This window comes from Electrophorus electricus, chromosome 1, assembly GCF_013358815.1.
Source record: "Electrophorus electricus isolate fEleEle1 chromosome 1, fEleEle1.pri, whole genome shotgun sequence".
In the NCBI taxonomy this organism is placed as follows: Eukaryota; Metazoa; Chordata; class Actinopteri; order Gymnotiformes; family Gymnotidae; genus Electrophorus; species Electrophorus electricus.
Genome location: NC_049535.1, coordinates 26,743,684 through 26,766,517, shown reverse-complemented (window position 1 = coordinate 26,766,517; position 22,834 = coordinate 26,743,684). Strand labels below are relative to the sequence as shown.

The 22,834-nt window shown below is 38.1% G+C and overlaps 4 protein-coding genes across 5 annotated transcripts; 2 read left to right on the top strand and 2 right to left on the bottom strand.

The window, feature by feature from the left end:
- Positions 1–1,353: 1,353 nt before the first annotated feature.
- narfl (nuclear prelamin A recognition factor-like) lies at positions 1,354–9,776 on the top strand. 2 transcript variants are annotated; one of them, XM_027003345.2, is made up of 11 exons: positions 1,354–1,442; positions 1,870–1,965; positions 2,095–2,238; positions 2,414–2,546; positions 2,793–2,927; positions 3,202–3,320; positions 3,450–3,579; positions 3,666–3,738; positions 3,911–4,048; positions 4,162–4,319; positions 8,713–9,776. In XM_027003345.2, the coding sequence occupies exons 1-11, from the start codon at positions 1,377–1,379 to the stop codon at positions 8,952–8,954; spliced, it is 1,434 nt and encodes a 477-aa protein (XP_026859146.2). In that variant the 5' UTR covers positions 1,354–1,376; the 3' UTR covers positions 8,955–9,776. The 2 variants fall into 2 exon arrangements, with proteins under 2 accessions (XP_026859146.2, XP_026859147.2); XM_027003346.2 differs by lacking the exon at positions 8,713–9,776 and adding an exon at positions 7,849–7,953.
- LOC113573221 (hydroxyacylglutathione hydrolase-like protein) lies at positions 9,427–13,132 on the bottom strand. The gene is made up of 9 exons (XM_027003348.2): positions 12,812–13,132; positions 12,391–12,501; positions 12,248–12,312; positions 12,032–12,149; positions 11,135–11,243; positions 10,796–10,899; positions 10,603–10,704; positions 10,293–10,372; positions 9,427–9,991 (listed from the first exon to the last, which is right to left on the bottom strand). The coding sequence occupies exons 2-9, from the start codon at positions 12,493–12,495 to the stop codon at positions 9,841–9,843; spliced, it is 834 nt and encodes a 277-aa protein (XP_026859149.1). The 5' UTR covers positions 12,496–12,501; positions 12,812–13,132; the 3' UTR covers positions 9,427–9,840.
- A 183-nt stretch (positions 13,133–13,315) lies between these two features.
- On the bottom strand, positions 13,316–17,035 carry LOC113573220 (hydroxyacylglutathione hydrolase, mitochondrial). Its single transcript, XM_027003347.2, has 9 exons — positions 16,929–17,035; positions 16,058–16,233; positions 15,917–15,981; positions 15,657–15,774; positions 15,352–15,460; positions 15,003–15,106; positions 14,717–14,818; positions 14,568–14,647; positions 13,316–14,430 (listed from the first exon to the last, which is right to left on the bottom strand). The coding sequence occupies exons 1-9, from the start codon at positions 16,996–16,998 to the stop codon at positions 14,331–14,333; spliced, it is 924 nt and encodes a 307-aa protein (XP_026859148.2). The 5' UTR covers positions 16,999–17,035; the 3' UTR covers positions 13,316–14,330.
- Positions 17,036–17,234: 199 nt separating this feature from the next.
- Positions 17,235–18,256, top strand: fahd1 (fumarylacetoacetate hydrolase domain containing 1). The gene has a single exon (XM_027003372.2). It carries the CDS (start codon positions 17,420–17,422, stop codon positions 18,089–18,091), a length of 672 nt encoding a protein of 223 aa, XP_026859173.2. The 5' UTR covers positions 17,235–17,419; the 3' UTR covers positions 18,092–18,256.
- Positions 18,257–22,834: the final 4,578 nt, after the last annotated feature.

Below are 22,834 nucleotides of genomic sequence, written 5' to 3'. Positions count from 1 at the left end.
GCCTAGATGTTGCTGTGTTTCAGGTATTGTCATACTGTGTCAACTTGTTGAGCTGCATGAGGTTGTAAAATTGAGTGTGTCAGTTTGAGACAAGGTGTGCAGACAAGCACATTCCCTTGTGTAAATATGAGCTGTAGGTTACAAACAGATTGGTTAACAAAAAGACATCATGCTCTGATAAGGGAAAACAGATAAGCAGAAACATTTGCCTCCTAAGTCAACATTTCCTCCTTATAAGTTATGATACTGAGTGTGATGACTACATCTGCTCCTGTATTGGCCTCTGTTTCAAAAACGTGGGCTCCTTCTTCTCACAAAGAAAGGCACATCTACCTGATATTCCAGCTGTGGAAAGGTTGTTCCTTTCGGAAAACACATTATTAGCTTACTCAAAGGTAGCTTAGATGTTCCTGTTACACACAACACTAGCAGGCAAGGTTTCATCTTTGTTCATACATGGAGGTATGATGAACGACTTAAACAAAACAGTGTATGCTCTCATGTGGCATGCATCCCATGAAGTAATGCAATTCAGTACAGCATGTGCACATACAGCTATGGCCCAGCCGTTTTCCATGATTCATCTTGTTCTTGATTGTTATCAGGAGTTTATCATCTTCTTCATCTTGTATACTCATCTTTCAGACACCAGGCTATTTCAGTGTCTGGATCCTCAGCTTCTGATTATGTCTAACAAGGATAGGGATGCCTTCATGTATAAAGATATGTGGGATTAAGTAGTGTTGTCTGTTACTCTCAATCTCATTCTTCTCATTTCTCTCTCTGTTCTTTTCTAGTTTATCCTGTTCTTGTGTAGGCACAATGTGTTATGAGTATTTCCTTTGGGGAATAGCTTTAGGGAAGGTAAGTTGAGATATGCCTATACATGTTTTTGCATTTCTAGACACATTAAGTAAGTAGGCGAGTATTACCCCTACGTTAGTTATTAAATGTTAGATAATTAATGAAGTACTACTTGTTAGGATTTCTGTTGCTTCGGCGTTAATTCACCAACCTATCAGCAAGTAGTAGCAGAAACGCTAGCGAATTACTGCCAAAAACCCTTTTGCTGTAGAAAAAAAGTAAATATGCAGGTACGTTTTATTTTCTACGTTTAGAGTGATACATATACTTTCCAAAATTAAAGGAAGATCCTGGGCAAGAGGTGAAAAACTCCCATTCACTTTGGATTCTCTCTCTCGGGCGCCTTTTATCTACAGATAAAACCGGAAGACATAAGTCCTCACGAAGGACGAGGAGGTAGCAGAAACAGGAGTTGTGAGATCCTCACGAAAGACTCGAGGAGGTAGCAGAGTTTTGAGATCCACCCATTGTTTTTGTCACGTTGTTACGGTTGAGGGTAGAGGTCATTCAACATGGCGTCAAATTTTAGCGGTGTCTTACAGTTAACTGATTTGGATGACTTTATTACTCCATCACAGGTAAAGCTACAACAGTACTTATTCTCCATGTTCCACTAACCTAGTGATTAGTTCAAAAACAAATTCCAATCCTTTTTTATCAGACATGCATCGTAACATTAATGTAAAGTTAGCCGCAAACTAGCTAAGCTAGCTAGCTAACCATAAGTTGGCTAACTAGCTTTATTCAAACAAATGATACATTGTGTATATTATTACTACGGTAAACGCCATATATATATATATATATATATATATATATATATATATATATATATATATATATATATATAATTTTGTTTTGCAAGTATCGCGTTTTTCATCGAACTTTCTAAGAATGTGAAACTGACCCATTTACTTGCTACTGCGTTGATGCGCAAGAGGTGTTGTGTTGATAACCCTTAATCAGAGATCAATTGCTTTTCTAGTAATTCTCTGTCTTCACCAGGAATGTGTGAAGCCATTAAAGCTTGACAACAAACAGGGAAGGTCTGTTGCAAAAATCCAAATTGAAGACGATGGCAATTACTTTCAGGTCAACCAGGTGTGTGGAATTTCTTAACTGAGCTAATCTAGCTACCTACTTGTTTGAGTTTTTTTGTTTTTAGATTACTAAAGCATGACTATTACATCCGAGTGCTAAGAATAGTGTCCCTGCGGTCACTGTCTCTAGGATGGCCAGATGCATAAGCTGGAGAAAGCCAGGATTACACTGAATGACTGTCTGGCATGCAGTGGCTGCATCACTTCAGCTGAGAGCATCCTGATTTCCCAGCAGAGCCATGAGGAACTGTACAGAGTACTGCGCCAGAACAAGGTAATGCCATCTCATAAGTCATCAAAGTACCACCAGTCATCACTAACTAAAGAGTGCAGATTTCCTGCTTCAGAGACAGAGTGGTATTGAGATATTGCATCAATCAGTGATGTGTTTTAGACATGCTGGTTTGTGTATTATCACCCTCAACACGTGTTCCTGTTGCGCTATGTAGCAGAGTGACAGCATTGAACAGAAAGTGGTGGTGGTGTCGCTGTCGCCGCAGTCGCGGGCATCGCTAGCCGCACGCTATGGTCTTAGCAGCAGCGACGCTGCCAGGAGGCTCACTGCCTTCTTCAAAAACCTGGGTGAGCAGCCAGGTTGCACAAAGGGCTAACACACAAGAGTTTACAACACTTTGATTCCAAGTTGCACATTGGTTTTCCATTGCTGATGTTTTCATTTTTCCTTTAATTTTTTGTTATTGTTATTAAAATAGTTTCAAGCTTTCAATTCAGAAGAAACTGTTCTTCTGAATACTCTTTATGGGTGTGTTCATTCAAGGAAAATATTTTGCCATAAAATCACTAATGCTGGAATAATGTGTGTTTCAGGTGTTCATTATGTGTTTGACACTGGCTTCAGTCGTGCTTTCAGTCTCTTAGAGAGCCAGAGAGAGTTTTTGGAGAGGTTTTCCCGGAAAGAGGAGGACAAAAAATCCCTGCCCATGCTGGCGTCAGCTTGTCCTGGTAAGTGCCGTAGTGTCAGACACACTGGCCTGTGACATGAAAGCTTACAGTTCTTTAAAAACTGCAGGAAATCCACAACTAGATTTTCTTTGTTTACTCACAAACTCAACAAACCACAAAGTCCTTGGAGTCTGCAGTGAAGTGCTTGAATTAGATTTTTCAATTATACACGTCGGATTGACGTTCAACTTGATTTATCTGTATAGCAACTGTATCCATCTGCTTCACAAGTATTACTGTATTTAAGACCAGAATGGTTTGGTATTGAGAACAGGTTGGATCTGCTATGCCGAGAAGACTCATGGTGATTTCATCTTACCTTACATCAGCACAACACGCTCCCCCCAACAGATGATGGGATCCTTGGTCAAGAGATTTTTCAGTATGCAGCAGGTAACCCAGATGCATTTTCATATTCTTAGAATGGAGGTTGAAAAAATAATTGATCTTCCAAAATGTAGTACTTCCCAGTATAAAGAAATGTACTTCATAGTGGATCACCTTAATTTTATGGGTCCAAAGGCTCTTGAACCACAAAAGATCTACCATGTGACAGTGATGCCATGCTATGACAAGAAACTGGAAGCTTCCAGACCAGATTTCTACCTTAGAGAGTCTGAAACCAGAGAGGTGGACTGTGTAATTACTTCAGGTGAGGAGCACTAACATAGGAGTGAAACTACCTTTAAGCATGAATGTCTGTTTTTGTGTATTGTTGTGGATTTGTTTCATTTGCAGGAGAAGTTCTAAAGATGTTGGAAGAAGAAGGTGTATCTCTGAATTATGTAAATCCAGCACCTTTAGACACTATGTAAGTTTTTTCATCTTTACAAACTTAGTTTAACATGTTTATGTATTTGTTTTCCCCCACTGTAATTGCATGTTACCAGACACAATTATCCATTAAGTCAAGCCCTTTCTGTGTTTGTGAATTTTTCTGGTTGTGTATGTTTGTACTTACATGTGTATGTTTGTGACACAAGGTTTAACAATATGTGTGATGAAGAGTTGCTATGTCATGCTGGGAGTGGTTCAGGTGGCTATCTTCATCATGTTTACACCCATGCTGCCAAACAGCTCTTTGGTGTAGAAGTGCAGGAAATCACATATAAGACACTCAGGTAAGTAACAAATATTTGCCACCATCCTTTAATGACATCCTTTAGGCATCAGGTTGGTGTGATTGTGTGGCTCATGTGCTTATTGTAAATGTTATTTTTAATTTCTGTGACAGGAACAAGGACTTCCAAGAAGTCACTTTAGAGAAAGATGGTGTGGTTCTTCTGCGTTTTGCTGCTACTTATGGTTTCCGCAACATTCAGAACCTTGTGCAGAAGCTGAAGAGAGGAAAGTCACTGTATCACTTTGTAGAAGTTATGGCATGCCCTTCAGGTGAGGGGGGGGAAAAAAAGGTTTAAAATATTTGTTAAACTTTAAACTAAATGTAGGGTTATTTACATGTGAAAGAACTCTCTCCAGGCACTTTCAGGTGCACCTTTCTTCTAGGTGAATTTATAGATGAATTTATATATAGTTTATATATATATTTATATAGAGAGACTGTAACCCATCTACTACAGTTTGTCAATCACACTAGCCCAAACCGCATCACTGTTGACCAGGTATTACTTTGGTATGTACTGTTCATAAAACTGGCATGGCATGGGTTTATCAGGCACAGCAGTGTTGCTGGAGATTTTACACATCAGTGGTATTGAGTGTTGAGGGTAGTCTGTCGCCAAAGTGGTTCTGTGGTTCAAAACTTTTTATATTTAGATTTTCAGCATTTGGAGGCACTTTTACATATATTAATTAGTATGACTGTGTGTGTACATATGTGCACATGATCTTCTAGGTGAGCAACAGAAGCACCTATTAATAAAAAATAGGAGTCATAGCATGGTCCAAGGAACCATAAGTAATTGGTCAAATGTTTAGTGGTTGATTTGTAAATCCATTGCAGTAAATACTTGAAATAATAATACTTGAAGTTTTTTTTTTTTTTTTTTTTTTTTTTTTTTTTTTTTAAACCTGATATCATCTCCAGATTCTTATCTTCCCTGGTAGATGCTTTGCCAGTTCCTCCTTGTTACAAGGGTATTTTTGCCTTCAGTCTCATGTTGAGTGTATATTGGGTGGGGTTGAGGTTGGGTGATTGACTTGGCTAGGCAAGAACCATCTGTTTTTTGATCTGAAGAACTCTGTAACGTATTCAGTTTTCAGGCATTTGAATGGTTTTGAGTTGTTAAGATACTATGGTGCTTGTATACTCCTTTATATCCCTGATGCAGTCACACCATTAAACAGCCTGTTCGTTTTGCACCCCGCATATCTGAGTCCACAATTCTAGGTTGAAGTTTTGTGCTTTGAATAATAAGCAGTTCCTCTTCTTTTTATACCTTTCTAATCCTGTTATGCTGGTAGAAGTTAATCCCATTTATACATGTTTAGTCGTAATATTAGATTAACACTACCGCATGAGTTATTTGATATGCATTTTTGCAAAGGTTACACATGTAAATACAGTACATCTATGTCTGCAGTCCACATATGAAAACAAAAGCCGGAACTGATGCATTACGTCAGACGACATGACCATCCATGATCTGCCCTGAGGTGGAAATGCTAAAACTGGTATTGCATTAGTTGTAGGGTGCATTACCTTATAAATTGTACTCTCAACACCCAGTTTATTAGGTAAGCCTATCTTATCAGTGCCTTTTTATAGGTGTATCATTGCAGATCATGTCCATATTTTGCAATGCACAGTTTGCCTACCAACCTCTACTGTTGTTCAGGACCACCGCTAGATATTATTTTGGTGGTGTACTATTCTCAGTACACCAGTCACACTGACATGGTAGTGGCCTGGTAGGTGATCCTTTGCTACTATGAGTGTATTAGGCACAGCATAGTTGCTGGACATTTCTCAAGATTTGGTGTCACTGCGAGCGATCTTCCACCAAAAATTATACAGCCAACAACAGTTCTATGGTTTGATACTGACTGTTAAAGAAGAGTAGGAATCAGCATATTTTATACATGCAATCTGCCCAGCTCAGGAAACATCAAGTAATTGGACCATGTTTCATAGTTGGTTGCAAATTCTTTGCACGCATATAGGGGCAGATGTTCTTGTCAAGAGCAGCTTACTTTTTTTTTTCTCTTCAGTGTGACTGCGATGGCACAATACCAGTTTTTATATACCGATCTGATCTCAATATCTTGCATTTGAATGTTGCTGATATCAATTGCAATTCGATATTTTTACATGATGTCAGATGTGATGCGTGGATATGACAGATAACTATAAGCAAGTGCAATGATTTTTACATTCTAACACAGTTTTTAATCAATAATGGGAAGTAAAAGGTACAGTTAAATTCTGCAGTATTGTATAAACTGTGCTCAAACTCACCCAGCTGTTATCATGTGACCTACTCAAACTAACCTCTTCTTACGTGCAGTGCACTGCTGACAAGCACTGTTGTGCTATTTTCAGGCTGGATTTGTGATGGTATTGGATCAGTTTCCTTAAAGATTTTTTGCTGATATCCATTCCAGGATGTTTTTGCTGATATCAACCTGATTCCGATGTGGTATCGGATCGGTGCCATCTCTAGTGACAGTATGTATATTCTCTGGAAATTGAACCATTCATGCCTCTGTGTTGCTTGCACATTGTTCTACCTGCTCTACTAGATGAGCTACAGGAATACATCTTGAAGTTTTTGACCCAGGGACATGATTTTGTTATTGACTTAACTGTTTTTATGACTATGTGAAAGGCATGCTAGGTGAGGTTCAAGTTTGGTAAGTGACTTGGCTGATTTGCTTCAGTACAATTCAGGTTATTGTTCTGCTGCAAGGTGAAATGCCATCCACTTAGTTTTCAAACATATGGTTGGACCTGAGTTGTGAACATGCTTGTATGCAGAATTAATCCTTACACTGCACTCGCACCAATAAAGAGAAGTGAGCCAGTTCCTCTGATAGTCCTCTTATGTTTACACCACCATTTCACAGTTGGTATCTTTTGATTCATAAGCAGAAACAAAACAAAAAAATCTGTCTCCACATTTTCCTCATTGCATCAAATGTGGTACAAATTCTTTGATGCCATTTATACATGATCACTTCATGTGTGTTGAATAAGCAATAGGATCATCCACTTAAAGCTGTACTATTTAATTTACATTTACATTTTATTTATTTGGCAGACGCTGTTATCCAGAATGCATATGAATTTCAGCCATGTTACAGAGGTTGGTGAATGTAGTGTCAGGACTCCTGAGAACAGATTAAGATTCCATAAACCACTTCATAAGGTTTTTGAGACCCCTTTTAGCCAGGCTTTATAGAAGTGTAAATACATTAATCTCTACAAACCACATGTGACAACCAAAACCTAACACCCAATACATTAGTTATATTTATATTTATAGCATTTAGCAGATGCTCTGTTGCTTTGTTGTCTCCATGTATTCCTTACGCTAGCACATTAGGTCAGAGTCTAAGGATACCGTTAAGCTACAACTGTCAGAGAAAATATCCACAAGGAAAATTCACACAAGTAACAGGATAATTTTTTCAATAAGTATATATGTAATCAATTGAGTGCAGGATTAGTGATTTAATCAAGTGCCTTTTGTAGATATGGGTTTTCAGTCTACATTTAAAGACAGCAAAGGACACTGCTCAGCTATTGGAAGTTCATTTCATCACTTGGGTGCTAATGCAGAAAGGTTTTGAGGGTTGTCTTCCTTGTCTCATGGGGGGGGCAGTAATTCTCAAGATGAGATGTACTTGAGGCACAAAGTTTGCAAGATACAGTGTGATGCAACACTGTGCTTTCAAGTAGGAGGCAGGTAGCCTGTTATTGGCTTTCTATGAAAGTATCAAGGTTTTAAATCTGTTGCAGGCAACTGCAGGAAGCCAGTGAAGGGAATGCAGCAGTGGAGTGATGTGTGATTTCTTCCTAAGTTCTCACACAACAGAGCTGCCCAGGACCTGGCCTGAAGTGGAGGTGCCAGAGTTAGGGTTTGCTAAATATAATAATGAAAATGAAAAACACCATGTGAAATTGTGAATGTAGAAGCTGCCATCATCCATTGTATATACATTTTTATGTACTTTTGAGCAAAGTGTGATCTGGTCTTTGTTCTTGAAGCATATTGGTGGCCTTCCTCTTGTGATAAACAAGATTATTAGGTCATGCTTGTGCTATGTATTACTCTTTATGCTATTATCTGTCCCCACATGCTAGAAAATGTTCATCTGTTTAACAATTAAGTGTGTTTTCTTTTTGATGCATTACTTCCTAATGTTTTACTTTTTTTTTTTACTGATTTTTCTATCTGATGTTTTGGAACTGACGCTTATATTACATACACGTTGAGAAACAAATCGGCAGTGTACTCCAAAGGCAAATGTCATGTGTACAGTCTACTCTAGACCACTTCTTGGCGATCTTTTCAATAAAGTAATGATGCAGTAACAACAAATGGCCAAGAAACAATGTCAGTGATTGGTCAATTGATCAATAAGGTTTGGTTCCCTACATGGGAGGATTGTAAAAAGGGCTGTGATTTTCTCATTGGTTTACCAACTACCGACGTACCTCGTTTCAGAGGAAATCGTCACTAAAGCTTCTTAGTCATAGTTTCAAATTAAATCCAATGTGGGATGGTACAGCCAAAATAATGATTAAACATGACAGTTTAAAAAAAAAGTAAACATGCAAACATTTATGGACTGTCCTCAACATGTATTTGTTTCCATTCAGGGTGCCTTAATGGAGGTGGGCAGCTGAAACCTGTCGCAGATCAGTCCAACAAGGAACTGCTGCAGCAGGTTGATGAACTGTACAGAGCAGAACGAGTGTCCGCACCCGAGGGGGATGCACGGGTGGTCGAGCTTTACCGCTCCTGGCTCGAGGGCATGGGAGAGGAGCAAGCGCAGCAGCTGCTTCACACACAGTATCACGCCGTGGAGAAGAGCACCAGTGGCCTCACCATCAAATGGTGAGGGGCAGCTTGTCCATGGTGCTGCCATGTGCAATAAACCCTTGCCTGCTACTCCATGTCACAGGAACAAAGTCTAGAGTGGGGAAAAACAAGCCAGCATTGGTCTGGCACTTGGCAAATGTGATGATGATGATTTAGTATAATATAAATTTTAATTTTTTTTATCATATAATGTATGCAAAAGTACAAATTATTGTGGTTAGGTCTGACAAAGCTTAAATACTTTAGGTAAGTGATCAAATGAGATGTGTATTTACTTTTTATTTTAAAACATTTACAACTTTGAATAGATAATGTATAATAGATACAATAGATATAATTATTTCTGGGTTTTTTTTTGTTTTGTTTTGGAGGAAATAAACATTTATCAGTAAAACCTTTTCATATTGAACTCTGGATGTATTGCCTAAAGCACATCAAACCATGCAGATTAATAAACTATACATTTTCAGTTGAAATATGTAAATCATGAGAAAGGTTTACTGATCCCTAAGCAGGCATCAGTAAATTAAAAAAAATCTGGATTTTATTTTTTGTACACTATTTACAGTGTCATTGATTTAAGTACTCGTGCAAAAATAAGTGTGTAAACAAGCATAAAATAGGCATATCTGAAATAAGTGCTTCCTTCTTCCCTGTGAAAAGGTGCAAAAATTGGTGTCACAAAAATGAATCTGTAAAATTAGTGATACAATTATTAGTGCACAGTATGTTAATGCATACAGGTTTCAAAAGTAAAAACTATGACATCATTTCCTGTTAGCCTAGATGCTAACATTTTCTGTCCCTCATATGATTGATGAGACACCTCTGGCTATAACACTATTTTAAATACTCTCTGGTCCTACATATCTTGATCCCAGTAATCCAGTGCTCCATATAGGTTTTCATGGCCTGAGCAGACCCCATTCCAGAGCAAGCATGGCATGTGGAAGAACTCTCTCTTTGGGCTTCTTAAAGTTGTCCTTCTCTTTCCGTAGCACTTGGAGAACCTCAATTGGATCTTTCTTCCCTGTGAACCTCTGCACACCCTCCTCACTGTGCAGGAGATAAGGATGTCCACAAGACAGTAGCATTACAGATGCAAGCCCTCCTCACTAAATTCAGGCTTTAATACATTTGAAAAAAGCACGGAATTTGTATTGCTCTCCTCATGAAGAACACCAAAGAGTATGACTATTTTGCATTGTTTGAAAAACAATCATAAATCTTTTGTACCTTCAAACTTATTAAAACTGAGTTCTTTCAGATTGTTCATCCAGAGTTGTTTATGAATTTGAGACTCATGAAATGTTTCAGAAATTTAGAGGCTTAACACCATGCATAAAGATGCACTCACGAGAGACGGAGAAATGGATTGTATTCAAATTCCTCCAGTAACGTTGATGGTACTGTCGGCTTGTCGTCATCATCTCTAGCCTTAAAAAGAAATTAGCTACGTGAACTTTACAGAAATTCTATATAAAACAAAGTACACCCAGTAGTAAATAATAAGTACTAAATACTACAACCTAAAATAATTTGATGCTTTTAAAAGTACTAGCAGGATTAGTACATTTGTTTGGTTTCCATATAATACAGGCTAAGCACATACTTCAGTGGGGCCAAAAGAAATATTTTCTGTAAAAACTGAAAGAGGTTTTCCATACCCTGGCCCAGCTAAGCATTTCCTTTACTCTCTTGTTCTCTGGTTCCACCAACAACGCAAACTTCAGGTTCTTTATGGTATATTCATGACCACAAAATATTTTCTGAAAAGCATAATTCATGTGAGTACATAATTTTAACAATACCTATTCTGAGCATATGATTTCATTTCTTAATGCATCAGCAGTGACTGACCGTATCATGAGGCAGAGTTCCCAGGACCTCAATCAGGTTGTGGTACATCTGCTCTGCTGTTCCCTCAAAAAATCTCCCACAACCCCCCACAAACAGCGTGTCCCCTGGAAACCACCACACAGAGTACATGGTCCTTCAGGTGTCTTCAAAATCTGCTGTCAAAATATGGCTGGTTTTTTTTCTTCATCTACAAGTTACATTTTTACTTAACAATAAATCTGTGTTGCGTGAAAAATTAAATTCCCAGGAATCAAATAATTATAACATGAACCTACTTATTAACAGACCTACTCATTAATGTATTAACTTCTAAAATCAATGACTGATGATGGCACAAACCAGTGAACACAGCCGGGGAATCCGTGCAGTCATCCTCCCACATGAAATAGCACATATGTCCAGAGGTATGGCAAGGGGTGAACAGACACCTCACATTCACAGAATTAAACTAGAATAAAAGAGAGAAAGGGACGGCACAGAGAGAGGAAATAACCTATATGTCTCCCACCCCAAGTAGGATTGCCTTGTATTTCAGAATGGGAGATGGTATCCACATGCAGAGCAAATATTATTGTTTATGTAACTTTAGCTGCACAAAACCTATAGTGTAGAGTACAAATTAAGCACTAAATGCTGATTTGAAACCTGTGCTCTGGGTGTTTGTCCAGAACAAGAAATCTTACAACTACTCATTATGAAGGAGGGTGCTTCTGGGGCTATACCAAATGGACAGCTATGCAGAGAAGCCTTCACAAAGTAATATTTGTAAAATCATATTTAAAGTTCAAAAAATTTGTCATACACAATTTCTGGTTAGTTGCATTTCTATTTTTAGAGTACACTTACAACTACTTGTTTTCGCATAATTGGTTGAACAATAAAATGAAATGAACACATTAACGTTTATATATCCTTGTTTTTGCGTTTTTCAAAGTAGCGATAATTATTACTGCGTGACTGCTCAGATATTTACTGTTTTTGTTTTGTTTTTTTAAACCTGTTACATTTCCAGTTCTATGTATTTTGGTTAATGCAACTGTAGCTTGTACCTAGGCTTTGTCGCTTGCTCCCATTCACTGACAATATAATTTCGCCAGGTCTCACGCCCCCCGCCCGCAAATGGTTCCGTCTACCAAGACATGCTTGGTAGAACAACAGCTCCACTCTACTGTGACAGAGAAGCAGTCATCATCTGCATTAATGATGAAAAATATTCACTGACACTCTAGATAATACCTTAAGCTCTTGGCCGTTGGTGACTTTGTTGGTCAATCCTGCGATGCGGTCATCTCCTCCATATACACGCAAGTCAGGGAGCTCCTTCAGCAAGGCTTCATTCCCTCGTGCATGGTCCCTGCGCACAATACACAACAGCTACAGACAAGGTAGCAGCTACTCAGACAGTGGTGCTCAAGTTTAGGCAACAAACGTGGGGAAATAAAAATCACATACCAGTGATGGTGAGTAGTTAACACTGCCGTAAGCGTTACTCCTTCCCTTGTGACTATTTCAAGGAGCTGGTAATCAAGTGCCATATATGTCATAACCCTAAATCATGTTTTCGAAACTGACAGCGTCTAGTATAGATTTCTTACCCGCTGAGGTACGGCAGGATCTATAGCAATAGCTCCTCTACTTTGTTCGTCTATTACCAGGTACATGTAGTTGTCCTCCAAAATTGAAATAACCTTCACCTTCATTGCTCCCTGCACGCTCGCAGTAGTCAAGGCACGGAGAAAGACGTTGTGCAGTTAGTAGGGATGTCTATAGTTTTTAACAAGTTTATAACTACGCTACTTTATTTGCACGCGACATTAAATTATCCACTACTGCTATGTTTCGAGTCGGTCAAATAACATTCACTTTAAGTCAAGTTTTTGATGAGCGACAAAACTAGCCGTAGCCTTTAACTATTTGATGATGATACAGGCTGTAGCCTATTTAACTAAAAACTAAACCGAGGCACACAAACATGCATGATATACATTAAAACCTGCAAAAATGTTTTTTTTTCACCTTTGACAAGGATACGATGCACTTTGAATGGGGAATGTTTTTGCTGATACACCAGTCTAACTAGTACATCGCAGGACCAAATCGCTACAGGCATGGCTAATCGTTTTAGCACACTCAATTCAATTAAATCGTAACAGTGGCATTTGTCGCTTGTCACAGAAGAAAAATATTTGAATAGAACAACACAGTAGCAATTATGCAAAGGTTAACGACCACCCTTTAATTTAATTTCTAGTCAAAATGCCCATTTTCTTCTTATTCTTTTTTAAGTGTCAGGAAAATTAATAATTAAGCCCTTTGTCAGGCATAGCTGCTAACACCAAGTATAAAAAAAAAATCTAGTATTTTTTGTTTAGATTAAATGCAAGGCAGTCAGCATGTATATGGAAGGAAAAAATTTTACAGGAAAAGAAAACACAGGTCAGGATGGTCTCTAATTCTTACACAATACTGCATATTACAAGCGAAAGGAAACATTAGTGGTTAAAATGAACAAAGAACAACTATTTTGGCCCCCTCACCCATGCTTTACTGAGGACACTGCAGTACAATCATTGCTTTAATAGTTCTCAGGACAGAAAGTGCAATATTGGCTGGAAATGTTACTGGACTATAACAACCAACAAATATTCAGTGCTGAATTAGCAATGCTTAAAACTGATGGGGGAGGGGGGAGAGAGAGAGAGAGAGAGAGAGAGAGAGAGAGAGAGAGAGAGAGAGAGGGGGCACACTATGACAAATCAAAAGCAGTACTCTGGAATTGTTGTAATATATGATATATCCATTTCAGAACACTAAGTGACAGTGTCTCATTTTTTCTACTACACTACATGGACCATAACACTGGTATTTTAAAAATATTTCTATTCAGTTTACAAAATAAAACATTGCACATTAAGACAAGTTTAGTAATTAAGAATGACTGCTTTCAAAATTACAACATAAATATGGCTATCAACCAATCCTCTGATAGGGTTCTGATTTTAAAATATCTGTACATATATTCATCTTACATGTGCCACAGCTGCATACACCACTCTCAGCTGAAAACAATGTACAATTCTTTTTAAGCGTTCCATACTGAACACGATCACCTATGTTCGCGGCCCATTTACAGATTTTACAGGTGTCAGTTATTAGTACCTTGAAATTAGAAACGACATGTAATGTCTCCATCAAGCTAACACTGCTTTCAATCCTTATTTGAAAACATATTGTCTAGCATATAAATACTAATCCAAATCAAACACCAATGTTTAATGGTTAGTGCACTGGAGAGTTTCACGTTTCCCCTACTCCAATACATTCAACTCAGGTCATTAAGGGCTTGATAACTAATTATTAGTGGACAAGTGTAATCAGGTGCATTAGAGAAATAAAAACACTTAAATGCAGTGCCATGGAAGTTCCCTATTCTTTGTGTGCTCACTGCATACAATAAGCTGTTAGTAAAAGTATTAAGTAAGTGCACTAGGATGCATTGCAGTAAATGATATTGTGAAAGAAGTGCAAGCTCTACTCAGTCTTTGGGCACTTTAAAGTTGTCTTTTTCTTTACGGATGCTCCTCATGGTGTCTATGGGGTCACTTGTTCCAGCATGCCCCTGTACTGACTTCTCTCTGCAGCAGAAATAAGTACACATTCTGTGCAAATCCTGAACATACTGATGCAGTGTCTCATGCTGAAATATAACTGTAGTTATTGCAGATGAGCAAGAGCAGTCAGGGTAAACACTAGTGAATTTGTGGTTTTATACCTGACTCTCATGAACGGGTTGAATGTGAACTCATCAGCTATAGTTGAAGGAATGGTGGGCACCCCATTATCATATCTGTCCTATGTAATTAAATAAGATGTTAGATACATAGTACATTTCATTCATAAAAAAGCAGCATGATTGTGTACCTTAGCCCATGCCAGTTTTTTCCTGATGGCCTCATTATCTGGTTCCACATGGCGAGCAAATTTCAGATTGTTGATAGTGTACTCATGACCACAGTATACATGCTGAAACACAAAAAGACCATGTAACTCTACACAGTTCATTGTGTGTGACCTTTGATAACCAATTGGTGTATTCATGAGCAGAAATAAAGAATGTGAAAAATAAGGTGTTTCCTGAAAATATGGAATATCTGATAATTATGCCACATTGGTTTCCCAGTGTATATAGACATCACAAATCAGATACTGTGTCTGGAGGAAGTCGCCCTAGAATGTCAATCAGAGCTTTGTACATCTCATCAGCGGTACCCTCGAAGAATTTCCCACAGCCTGCGACAAACAGGGTGTCACCTACACATGGGTAGGAAGACAAAGCTACAATGTGAATGTAACTGCATATAGCAAATTATTACTTTTAAGATGAGGCAGTGACCAAGGTATTTTAATTACATTTATTTTAAATGTTACATAAGGCCCAGTATATACTTTGCTATTTATAATTATAAGGTTCTTACAAATGATTGTTAAATATATTTTGCCATTACTATACTTAGAAGTTCAAGCATGTCAAATTGTCCTTTCTATGACTATTTTACCTGTGAATACTGCTGGGGGTTCAGAACTATTTTCTTTTGTCACAAAGTAGCAGATGTGTCCCTTGGTGTGACATGGTGTAAACAAGCACTTCACATTAAGTGTTCCAACCTAAATGGGTTGCAGGTAAACAGTTATTGTTCTTAATGTAAATGTGTGACATATTGTAGTTTTAGATGATGCTGAAGTACAATGTTAAAATCCCATTAAACAAATATGCATTGCCATTTGTTTCTGCAATATCACTGTATAAAACATAGTACACCATCTGATTTACAACAACCAAAAATATGTTTAGAGGACATACTTTGAAGGTGTTGTAGTGTGTCACTTTTTGAGTCAGGGCTCCTACTCTGTCATCACCTCCATATACGGTCAGGCCTGGAATCAGCTTCACCAGCTTCTCATTGCCACCAGCATGGTCCCTGTCAGCAAAGCAAAAGAGACCAAATAACCACAATCTCTCATTGGACTCAGATTCATGGTGGTATTGCACTGTGCCATAGTTCACAATGATATGCAGAAAATGTCATCTGATTAAATTTTCAAAATTTAGGCCTGTCTTACCAGTGATGATGTGTTGTTAAGACAGTTTTGAGCTTCACACCATGCTTCTTAACTGCCTCTACAACCTAAACATAAAAAGCAATGACACATCAATATGGACAATGAAATATTTATACTGCAGAAAATGTGAAACCCTTTTACCTTCCCAGGTTCAACTGGGTCAACAATGGCAGCTTCCCTTGTGTCCTCGTCAATGAGAAGGTACATGTAGTTATCAGTGAGAGCAGGCAATAGCTCTATCTTCATGTCTGTCTGCTCAACAAGGGATGACTTCCTAATAGCTGAACCGAACAAGGCTGTGTGGACCTGAATGGGGGCTTAACGATAAAACACAAGAAACATGCTATTTAAAGTGTGTACATGTTATCTTTATACAAAACACTGCCGTAAATATACTCCTGAGATACTACGGCATTATTGTCTCGCGTGTTCAGTGTAGTATGAACTAGCGTGCAAAATGGCACCCTCTACTGTGTGTTTGTAGACCAGGCACCAAAGCTCGGAACGTGATAAATTAGTCGCCTAATTGACGACATGTTTTTGGTTACTGAGCAATCCTATTTTGAAAGTAGGTCGGCGATGTGTTTATGATCGTACAGAAGAACAGCTCGTCGACTGTACAGCGTAACTAATTATTATAATGTGTATTAATAAATGAGAAAGTATTCTGTCGCTTTGACACCTGAATATTTTTTTATCACTCAAAGCAAACTTGAAATCTGACGCAATACAACAGTTGATAAAGACCCCCTCTGGTGCTGTTTAGTCCAAGTTTACTCACTGAAAAGGCAGATAGCTTACATTACCACTAGGTAAGGCTCCTTGACTGATGACACTTATGAACGTAAACTCTGGTGCCTTTTTGTCTGGTGCGACTCTATTCTGCTCGACAAAAACATTGGCTAAATACGCTAAAAGAGGCCATGTCAGCGTTGACCAATGAAAATAGCACAATTATTGGGGCTTTCCCTGTAGAAGTAATAGACTTAATACGTGTCTCAAAAAGACATACCGAATTTATTGGTTGCAGCTCCAAGTACACCAAGAGTGTAGGCACTCGCAACCAGTGACCTGAATAACATAGCAACACTACTGACGTCTGCAATGTTGCAACAAAATACAGAGGAAGTAGAAAGTTTGGTTTGCAGTACAGACCAGCCCATTTTTAACTTTGACCCCCAGTTTAACCAATCAGATTCGGGGGAGTGCCGCGTGTATTCACTGCGGTCATTTCATATTTCGTCGTTTCATGTTAGGTTTTAAATCAATAGCCGTAATTCAAAATAAATGTCTTCCAAATCCCCCATATTAGACAAAACATTAATTAATAACGCATACATAAAATAGAATTGCCACAAACAGCAAGACGATTTGAGCTTGTATTTTGTTTCTAATTAAGATGACTTTTTGTCACTCATCGCTTTCCGTAGTTTGTCGGGCCAACTTTGCATAAAGGTCGTTAACCTGTTGAAATATTTTTTTCCTTCCTCCTAGTTATTCAGAATGGCTACGAGAAATATAGCGCGTTTTTGGGAATGGGGAAGAAAGATAATCTGCGTAGGAAGAAATTACGCAGACCATGCTAAAGAGCTGAAAAATGCAATCCCAACTGAACCCGTGTTGTTTCTTAAACCTCCGTCTGCGTATGTGAAAGAGGGCTCTCCGATCTTGGTGCCGCACTACTCACACAATCTTCACCATGAAGTTGAACTAGGGGTTGTTATTGGGAAAGGCGGTACGGCGATTCCGCAAACCTCAGCTATGGAACACGTTGCTGGGTACGTCCTGTGCTTGGATATGACTGCGCGCGACATTCAGGATGAATGCAAGTCCAAAGGTCTACCCTGGACTCTTGCTAAAGCATTCAATACCTCTTGTCCCGTAAGCGACTTTATTCCAAAAGATAAAATACCGGACCCAGGGGATGTCTCGCTATGGCTAAAGGTGAACGATGTTCTGCGGCAGCATGGCAACACATCGCAGATGATTTTCTCTATTCCATACCTTATCAACTACATCAGTGGGATCATCTCATTAGAGGAAGGGGACCTTATAATCACTGGGACACCCAAAGGAGTCTCAGCTGTCCAGGAACACGACGAGCTTCAAGCTGGTATTGACGGCGTTGTCACAATGACTTTTAAAGTTGACAAGCTTGGTTTCATCAACAATTGACACTTGTATCAAGTTTTGTTTGATTCACAATAATGCATTGTAAACTGTCACTATATATTTTTTGTAACAAAAAAAGGTTACAAATCACAATAGTTTACTTTGCGGTCTCTGTAAAAAAAATTTTAAGTTACAATTTGTATATTTAATTAAAGCAGATTTTTTTTGGCTCTGTCATCTACAGCAATCATTGCACATGAATCGGTGCTTGGATTTGACTGGATAGGTACACTAACACAAGATTCCACAACAGTTATAAATTATGATTCTGTATAAATGTATCTGAAGGCAACTTCTTAATTTATTTTAAATTATTTGTATTTATATAGTTAAATATACCTTATCACAAAGCTGCTTTACAAAAGTCTGGGTCAGGTCCCTTACAAGCAATTTGATGGCAACAGTGTATGGGATAGTATGTACACAAGTCCATTGAACAGTACCGAACATCATGTTGTAAAAAGGTTTATGTATCGGTCCATCCAGCACTCATCTAACCTCCAAACATTTAACTGGTAAGAATATAGACTACAGATTAGACTATAGGTGCAGTCTCTTGAAAGGTGGCCACATGAGGGCAGTGCTATTGATTATCCAACATTTGAAGCCTTCGGGTTTAGGAATAAAGCTAGAGTCTAAGAGACTCATTTATCCATATCATCTGGCAGTGAGAGCTTTAAGACACGGGTAGTCACTGTGCTATCTTTGGTTATCCACTGATTTACATGCAGTTCAAACACAGATCCCTGATTTTAGTTGCATATTAACTATATGTGCAACATTGAGGCTTTTAAGGTCTTGTTGCACTTCTGGCTTTATCTGTTTTTGCTTAACACACATTTTCATCCCAAAGTCTTATTCAACCCATGAGGCTTGATCCAACTTCCATTGGATTTGTGAACCACTTAAAAGCATTTCACAACTGCCATCGGATTTGTGCCACATCTTCTTCCCATTATCAGTTTGATAACTACTATTGGCATGAGCAGACATGCCTGGAACAATACATACATTCGAATGTCTTCTCTGAAACAAACTTAGGCCTAATGTTACTTTGCTCAGAGTATTTTGTTAGTTTCTGGTCTGCCTGTAGGTCTGTTCTTTGTTTTAAATGAGGCTTGTGCTGCTCTGCTCCCCCTTAGGCCTGTTGACCATGTGCTCTTGCTTCAGTTACACCACTCCTGTCAGCCTCTTCATCTTTGTCATCTCATGACTGTCTGGATGTCAGTGGTGCCATGTGTGATTTGATGCACCATGTTTGTCCTCAAAAATCTCTCTTGTGCACCACAGCTCACCAAGCTTACAGCACAACTTCCTCAAGAAATCTTTATTAGATAAATCACAGCCCCTCCATGATCCCTCTTACTAATATGAACTGTCAGTCTCTTTTAATTCAAGCAAATCAGAATCAAGGTATCCAGGAAAATGTTATTCAGGATTACATTTGGAGGTTATATGATATTTCATCAGCCTTTTGATGTTATTGTTTGTTTGTAGGTTTGTAGGTTTCATCCCATTGTGTTGTTCTGCCAGGTGATATTTCCCATTATTGCAGTTAAACAGGCAGTTCAAAGGTAGCGTTAGGGTACATTTTGAAGCTCAGTGGTCATGGTGGCTGTGTTGCTAAATGAAAAATAGAAGCCCTTACTTTCACAGGGACTGGATTACCCATTGTAGGATTAAACTTCAATTGTAACGATAGCTCTGATTATTTTGCTCTATACTGCCAGTCGGCTCAATGAGAGAATATTAGCAATTAAACAATGCATGTCATTTTCAAAGATAACCTGTGTGTAAAGAAGGATTCCAATATTTTTAGGTAAACATTTCTAATATATTTAATGTATTTGTAGTTTCTCCATTTGTCAGATGAAATGGGTCCAGCGTTTATAAAAGCATTTTTATCTGCACAGAACAAAGGAGAATGTTTGGCTCTTTGATCACAAATACAGAATCTGGAAAGCCATCTGACCAATACCAATCAAACTAAAATTGACACAAGTGGATGTATCAACAGTGCTTGGTGGTGCACTGACCATCTATCGCGATCTGTGGAAGGAACATTTAGCATAGATGACTTTACCAAGCTCAAAGTATGACTACAGATACACAATGTTTTTTAATGTTGTTTTTCATGCATAAAATAAGCAAAAAGGTTTCCTTAATTCTTACAGATCACAAATTGAGTGGTCCATAAAAGTAAGTCTGGATGAAAAATATTATTCCTTCATACAGCAACATATAACCTAATATCTTTTATAGAGGATAGATAGAATAGCTGGTCATAGTTAATATTAAACAGATTTAAATTTTTTGGAATATTAAACAAACAAGCTCCAGGATGCCATAAACCCATTCATGAAATATTACTTGTTCTTTCCTGATGGGCTCTCTCTGACTGATGACTGATTTCCAGTTTCCCAGGGGTTCTCCAACATGTGGACCTGATTAACATTCATTCAAGTAAAACCTTCATAAGGATTAATAACTGACTGCTTTATAAATATGTGGAATTAAGGATCAAGGATCAATTAGAAATTTTGTATGGAAATAATGAAGGCATTGAGCTGGAAATCCAGATCCAAGGAATATACCGTATTCCACACAGAGGCAGGAATCTAGGGAAGCAGCAATGGAAGCACCTCTTTTGGATCAAAACTAAATGTGGAAGAACCTGTCCCCAGAAAAAAACAAAAACCAAAGGAAATATTTAGGCTTTTTAAAGTTCATGTATTAATTCTGACTCAGATTTCCTGTCATCAGTGTGATTAATTTAGTCATGTGATACTGTAGTTTAGCATTTTACCCACACAGAACAGAATTATTAACAGCGGAACAACAATGGTGGGTTATTTATTTACCTTTAGAATGTCCAGCTTTACCTCGAGTCAACCTTTTTCTAAAGAACACTGAGTCCATTTGCCTTCTGTTTGGCTTTATTTACTGGCTTGGTGAGGAATCACAACTTTAATCTCGTAATCCCATAAATGAAGCGTTCCTTCCTTCCCTCTGCCTTCCTGCTTCCTCGTTGTCTCCTCACTACACAGCCCTGATTAGTTTTCTGTACGTTGGCTGATCCAATGCATATGATCCCCATCTTTCCCAATCAGTAGCAGTCTTCCAGCTGTTTGAAACATCTTGGAGTCATTTTCCTAAAGGCAAAAATCACACAGTGGGAGGAACCAATTAAAATGCATGTACTGCTCCCAGTCAACATAAAATAGAATTAATATGATAGTCTTATCAAGGGGTAAGCATGCCTATAGTTATGTGTGGAGTAGCATTTTAGCATTACACATCTTAATTAACCCTTGCAATATTCATGTGTAGCACATCTAGCCTTACTCAAATATCCACTGCAAAAGTAAATTTTGCAATGGGCCATGCGACTGCAGTAAGCATTAAGTAGTAGACTACTTGCATATTGCATATAGACGTGGTTTTGTTCCCAGTAAAATTGCATGGATTTTGCAACATGCATAGATAGTTGAGCTTATTTTAACAGATGGTTCTGGAGTGATAGGTTTTCCAACTGAAAATGACATATGAGGTCATGTGTAAGAATAATGTGGATGCTTAAAAGATGCTCCCAAGGAAATTCATTCCACAGGGTCATCAAACATGGGAAATTTTAGACATAATCGCCTGTCCTCCCACTCTTCCATTCAATATGTATTCACATTTTATTGCCTTGTTACTAATGATTTAGTCATATATCCCTTACTGATATAGATAAGATAAGAGCAGTGGCATAATTAGGATCTTCTGGGCCCTGGTGCAAAAAATGTTCATGGGCCCCCAAAATATGCATTTTTTAATAATATATATGATGAATAAAAAATGCTTGTTTATGTCTCAATTAAGTCTATGCTTTTAAGGTGAAGCTCAGTGAAGTTTGGGCGATGTGCTTTGGACTCAACAAAATCTTTTATGATTAACTCCAAGTCCAAATTCTTTTTCTGTCATTTTCAATGGACAGAACAGCCAAACCTTTAAAATTCTTCTGTCTTCTGAAGTAGGTATTATTAAATGAAATTTGTTTCATTAATTAATTTCTTTTCTCTGTTGAGCTCTGATTTTGCGCTTATTTAGCATCTTCACAGCTACTACCAGTACACCACATAATACATAAAAAGTCAAAGCCTCTTCTAATGTTAACCTAAATGTGAGAGGAGGACCTATTTTGCAATAAATATATGCCATATTTAGCTAATTCGCTAGTGGACAAATAATACATTTTCCAAGAACAATTTCTATGCAGCATACATGTTTTTGATAAAATACATATTTTTATATGTTTTGATAAATTTTAATGTAGTTACTTTCATGTTTTGGGAATTTTGAACTATAAATAATGAATATGTCATGTTTGAAAGTTTAAGAACCATTTGTCAGTTTGTTCATTGATCAGACACATTATGATTAAGAGGGGCATAAATGAATGCCAGGGTGTGTAAAGCAACGTATGTTTAGGCAGGCTTGTGAGAGACATTATTAAATTAAAGAATCCATTCACAAATTATAGATGCATATCATAAGCCTTGATGGAAAGAACCCAACTGGAACTGTAGGGGGCCCAGTCACTGTGGGCCAACCACACTGTGGGCCCAAAAACCATCTCCCTCCACCGACCCCAGTATTTACGACACTGGATAGCAGGACATGTAACCAACCATTTACATGTGGTTAAAAACCAACATGACTTCTGTCATTATATGCAATTGTAGAAAAAGGGATGGGTTGGTG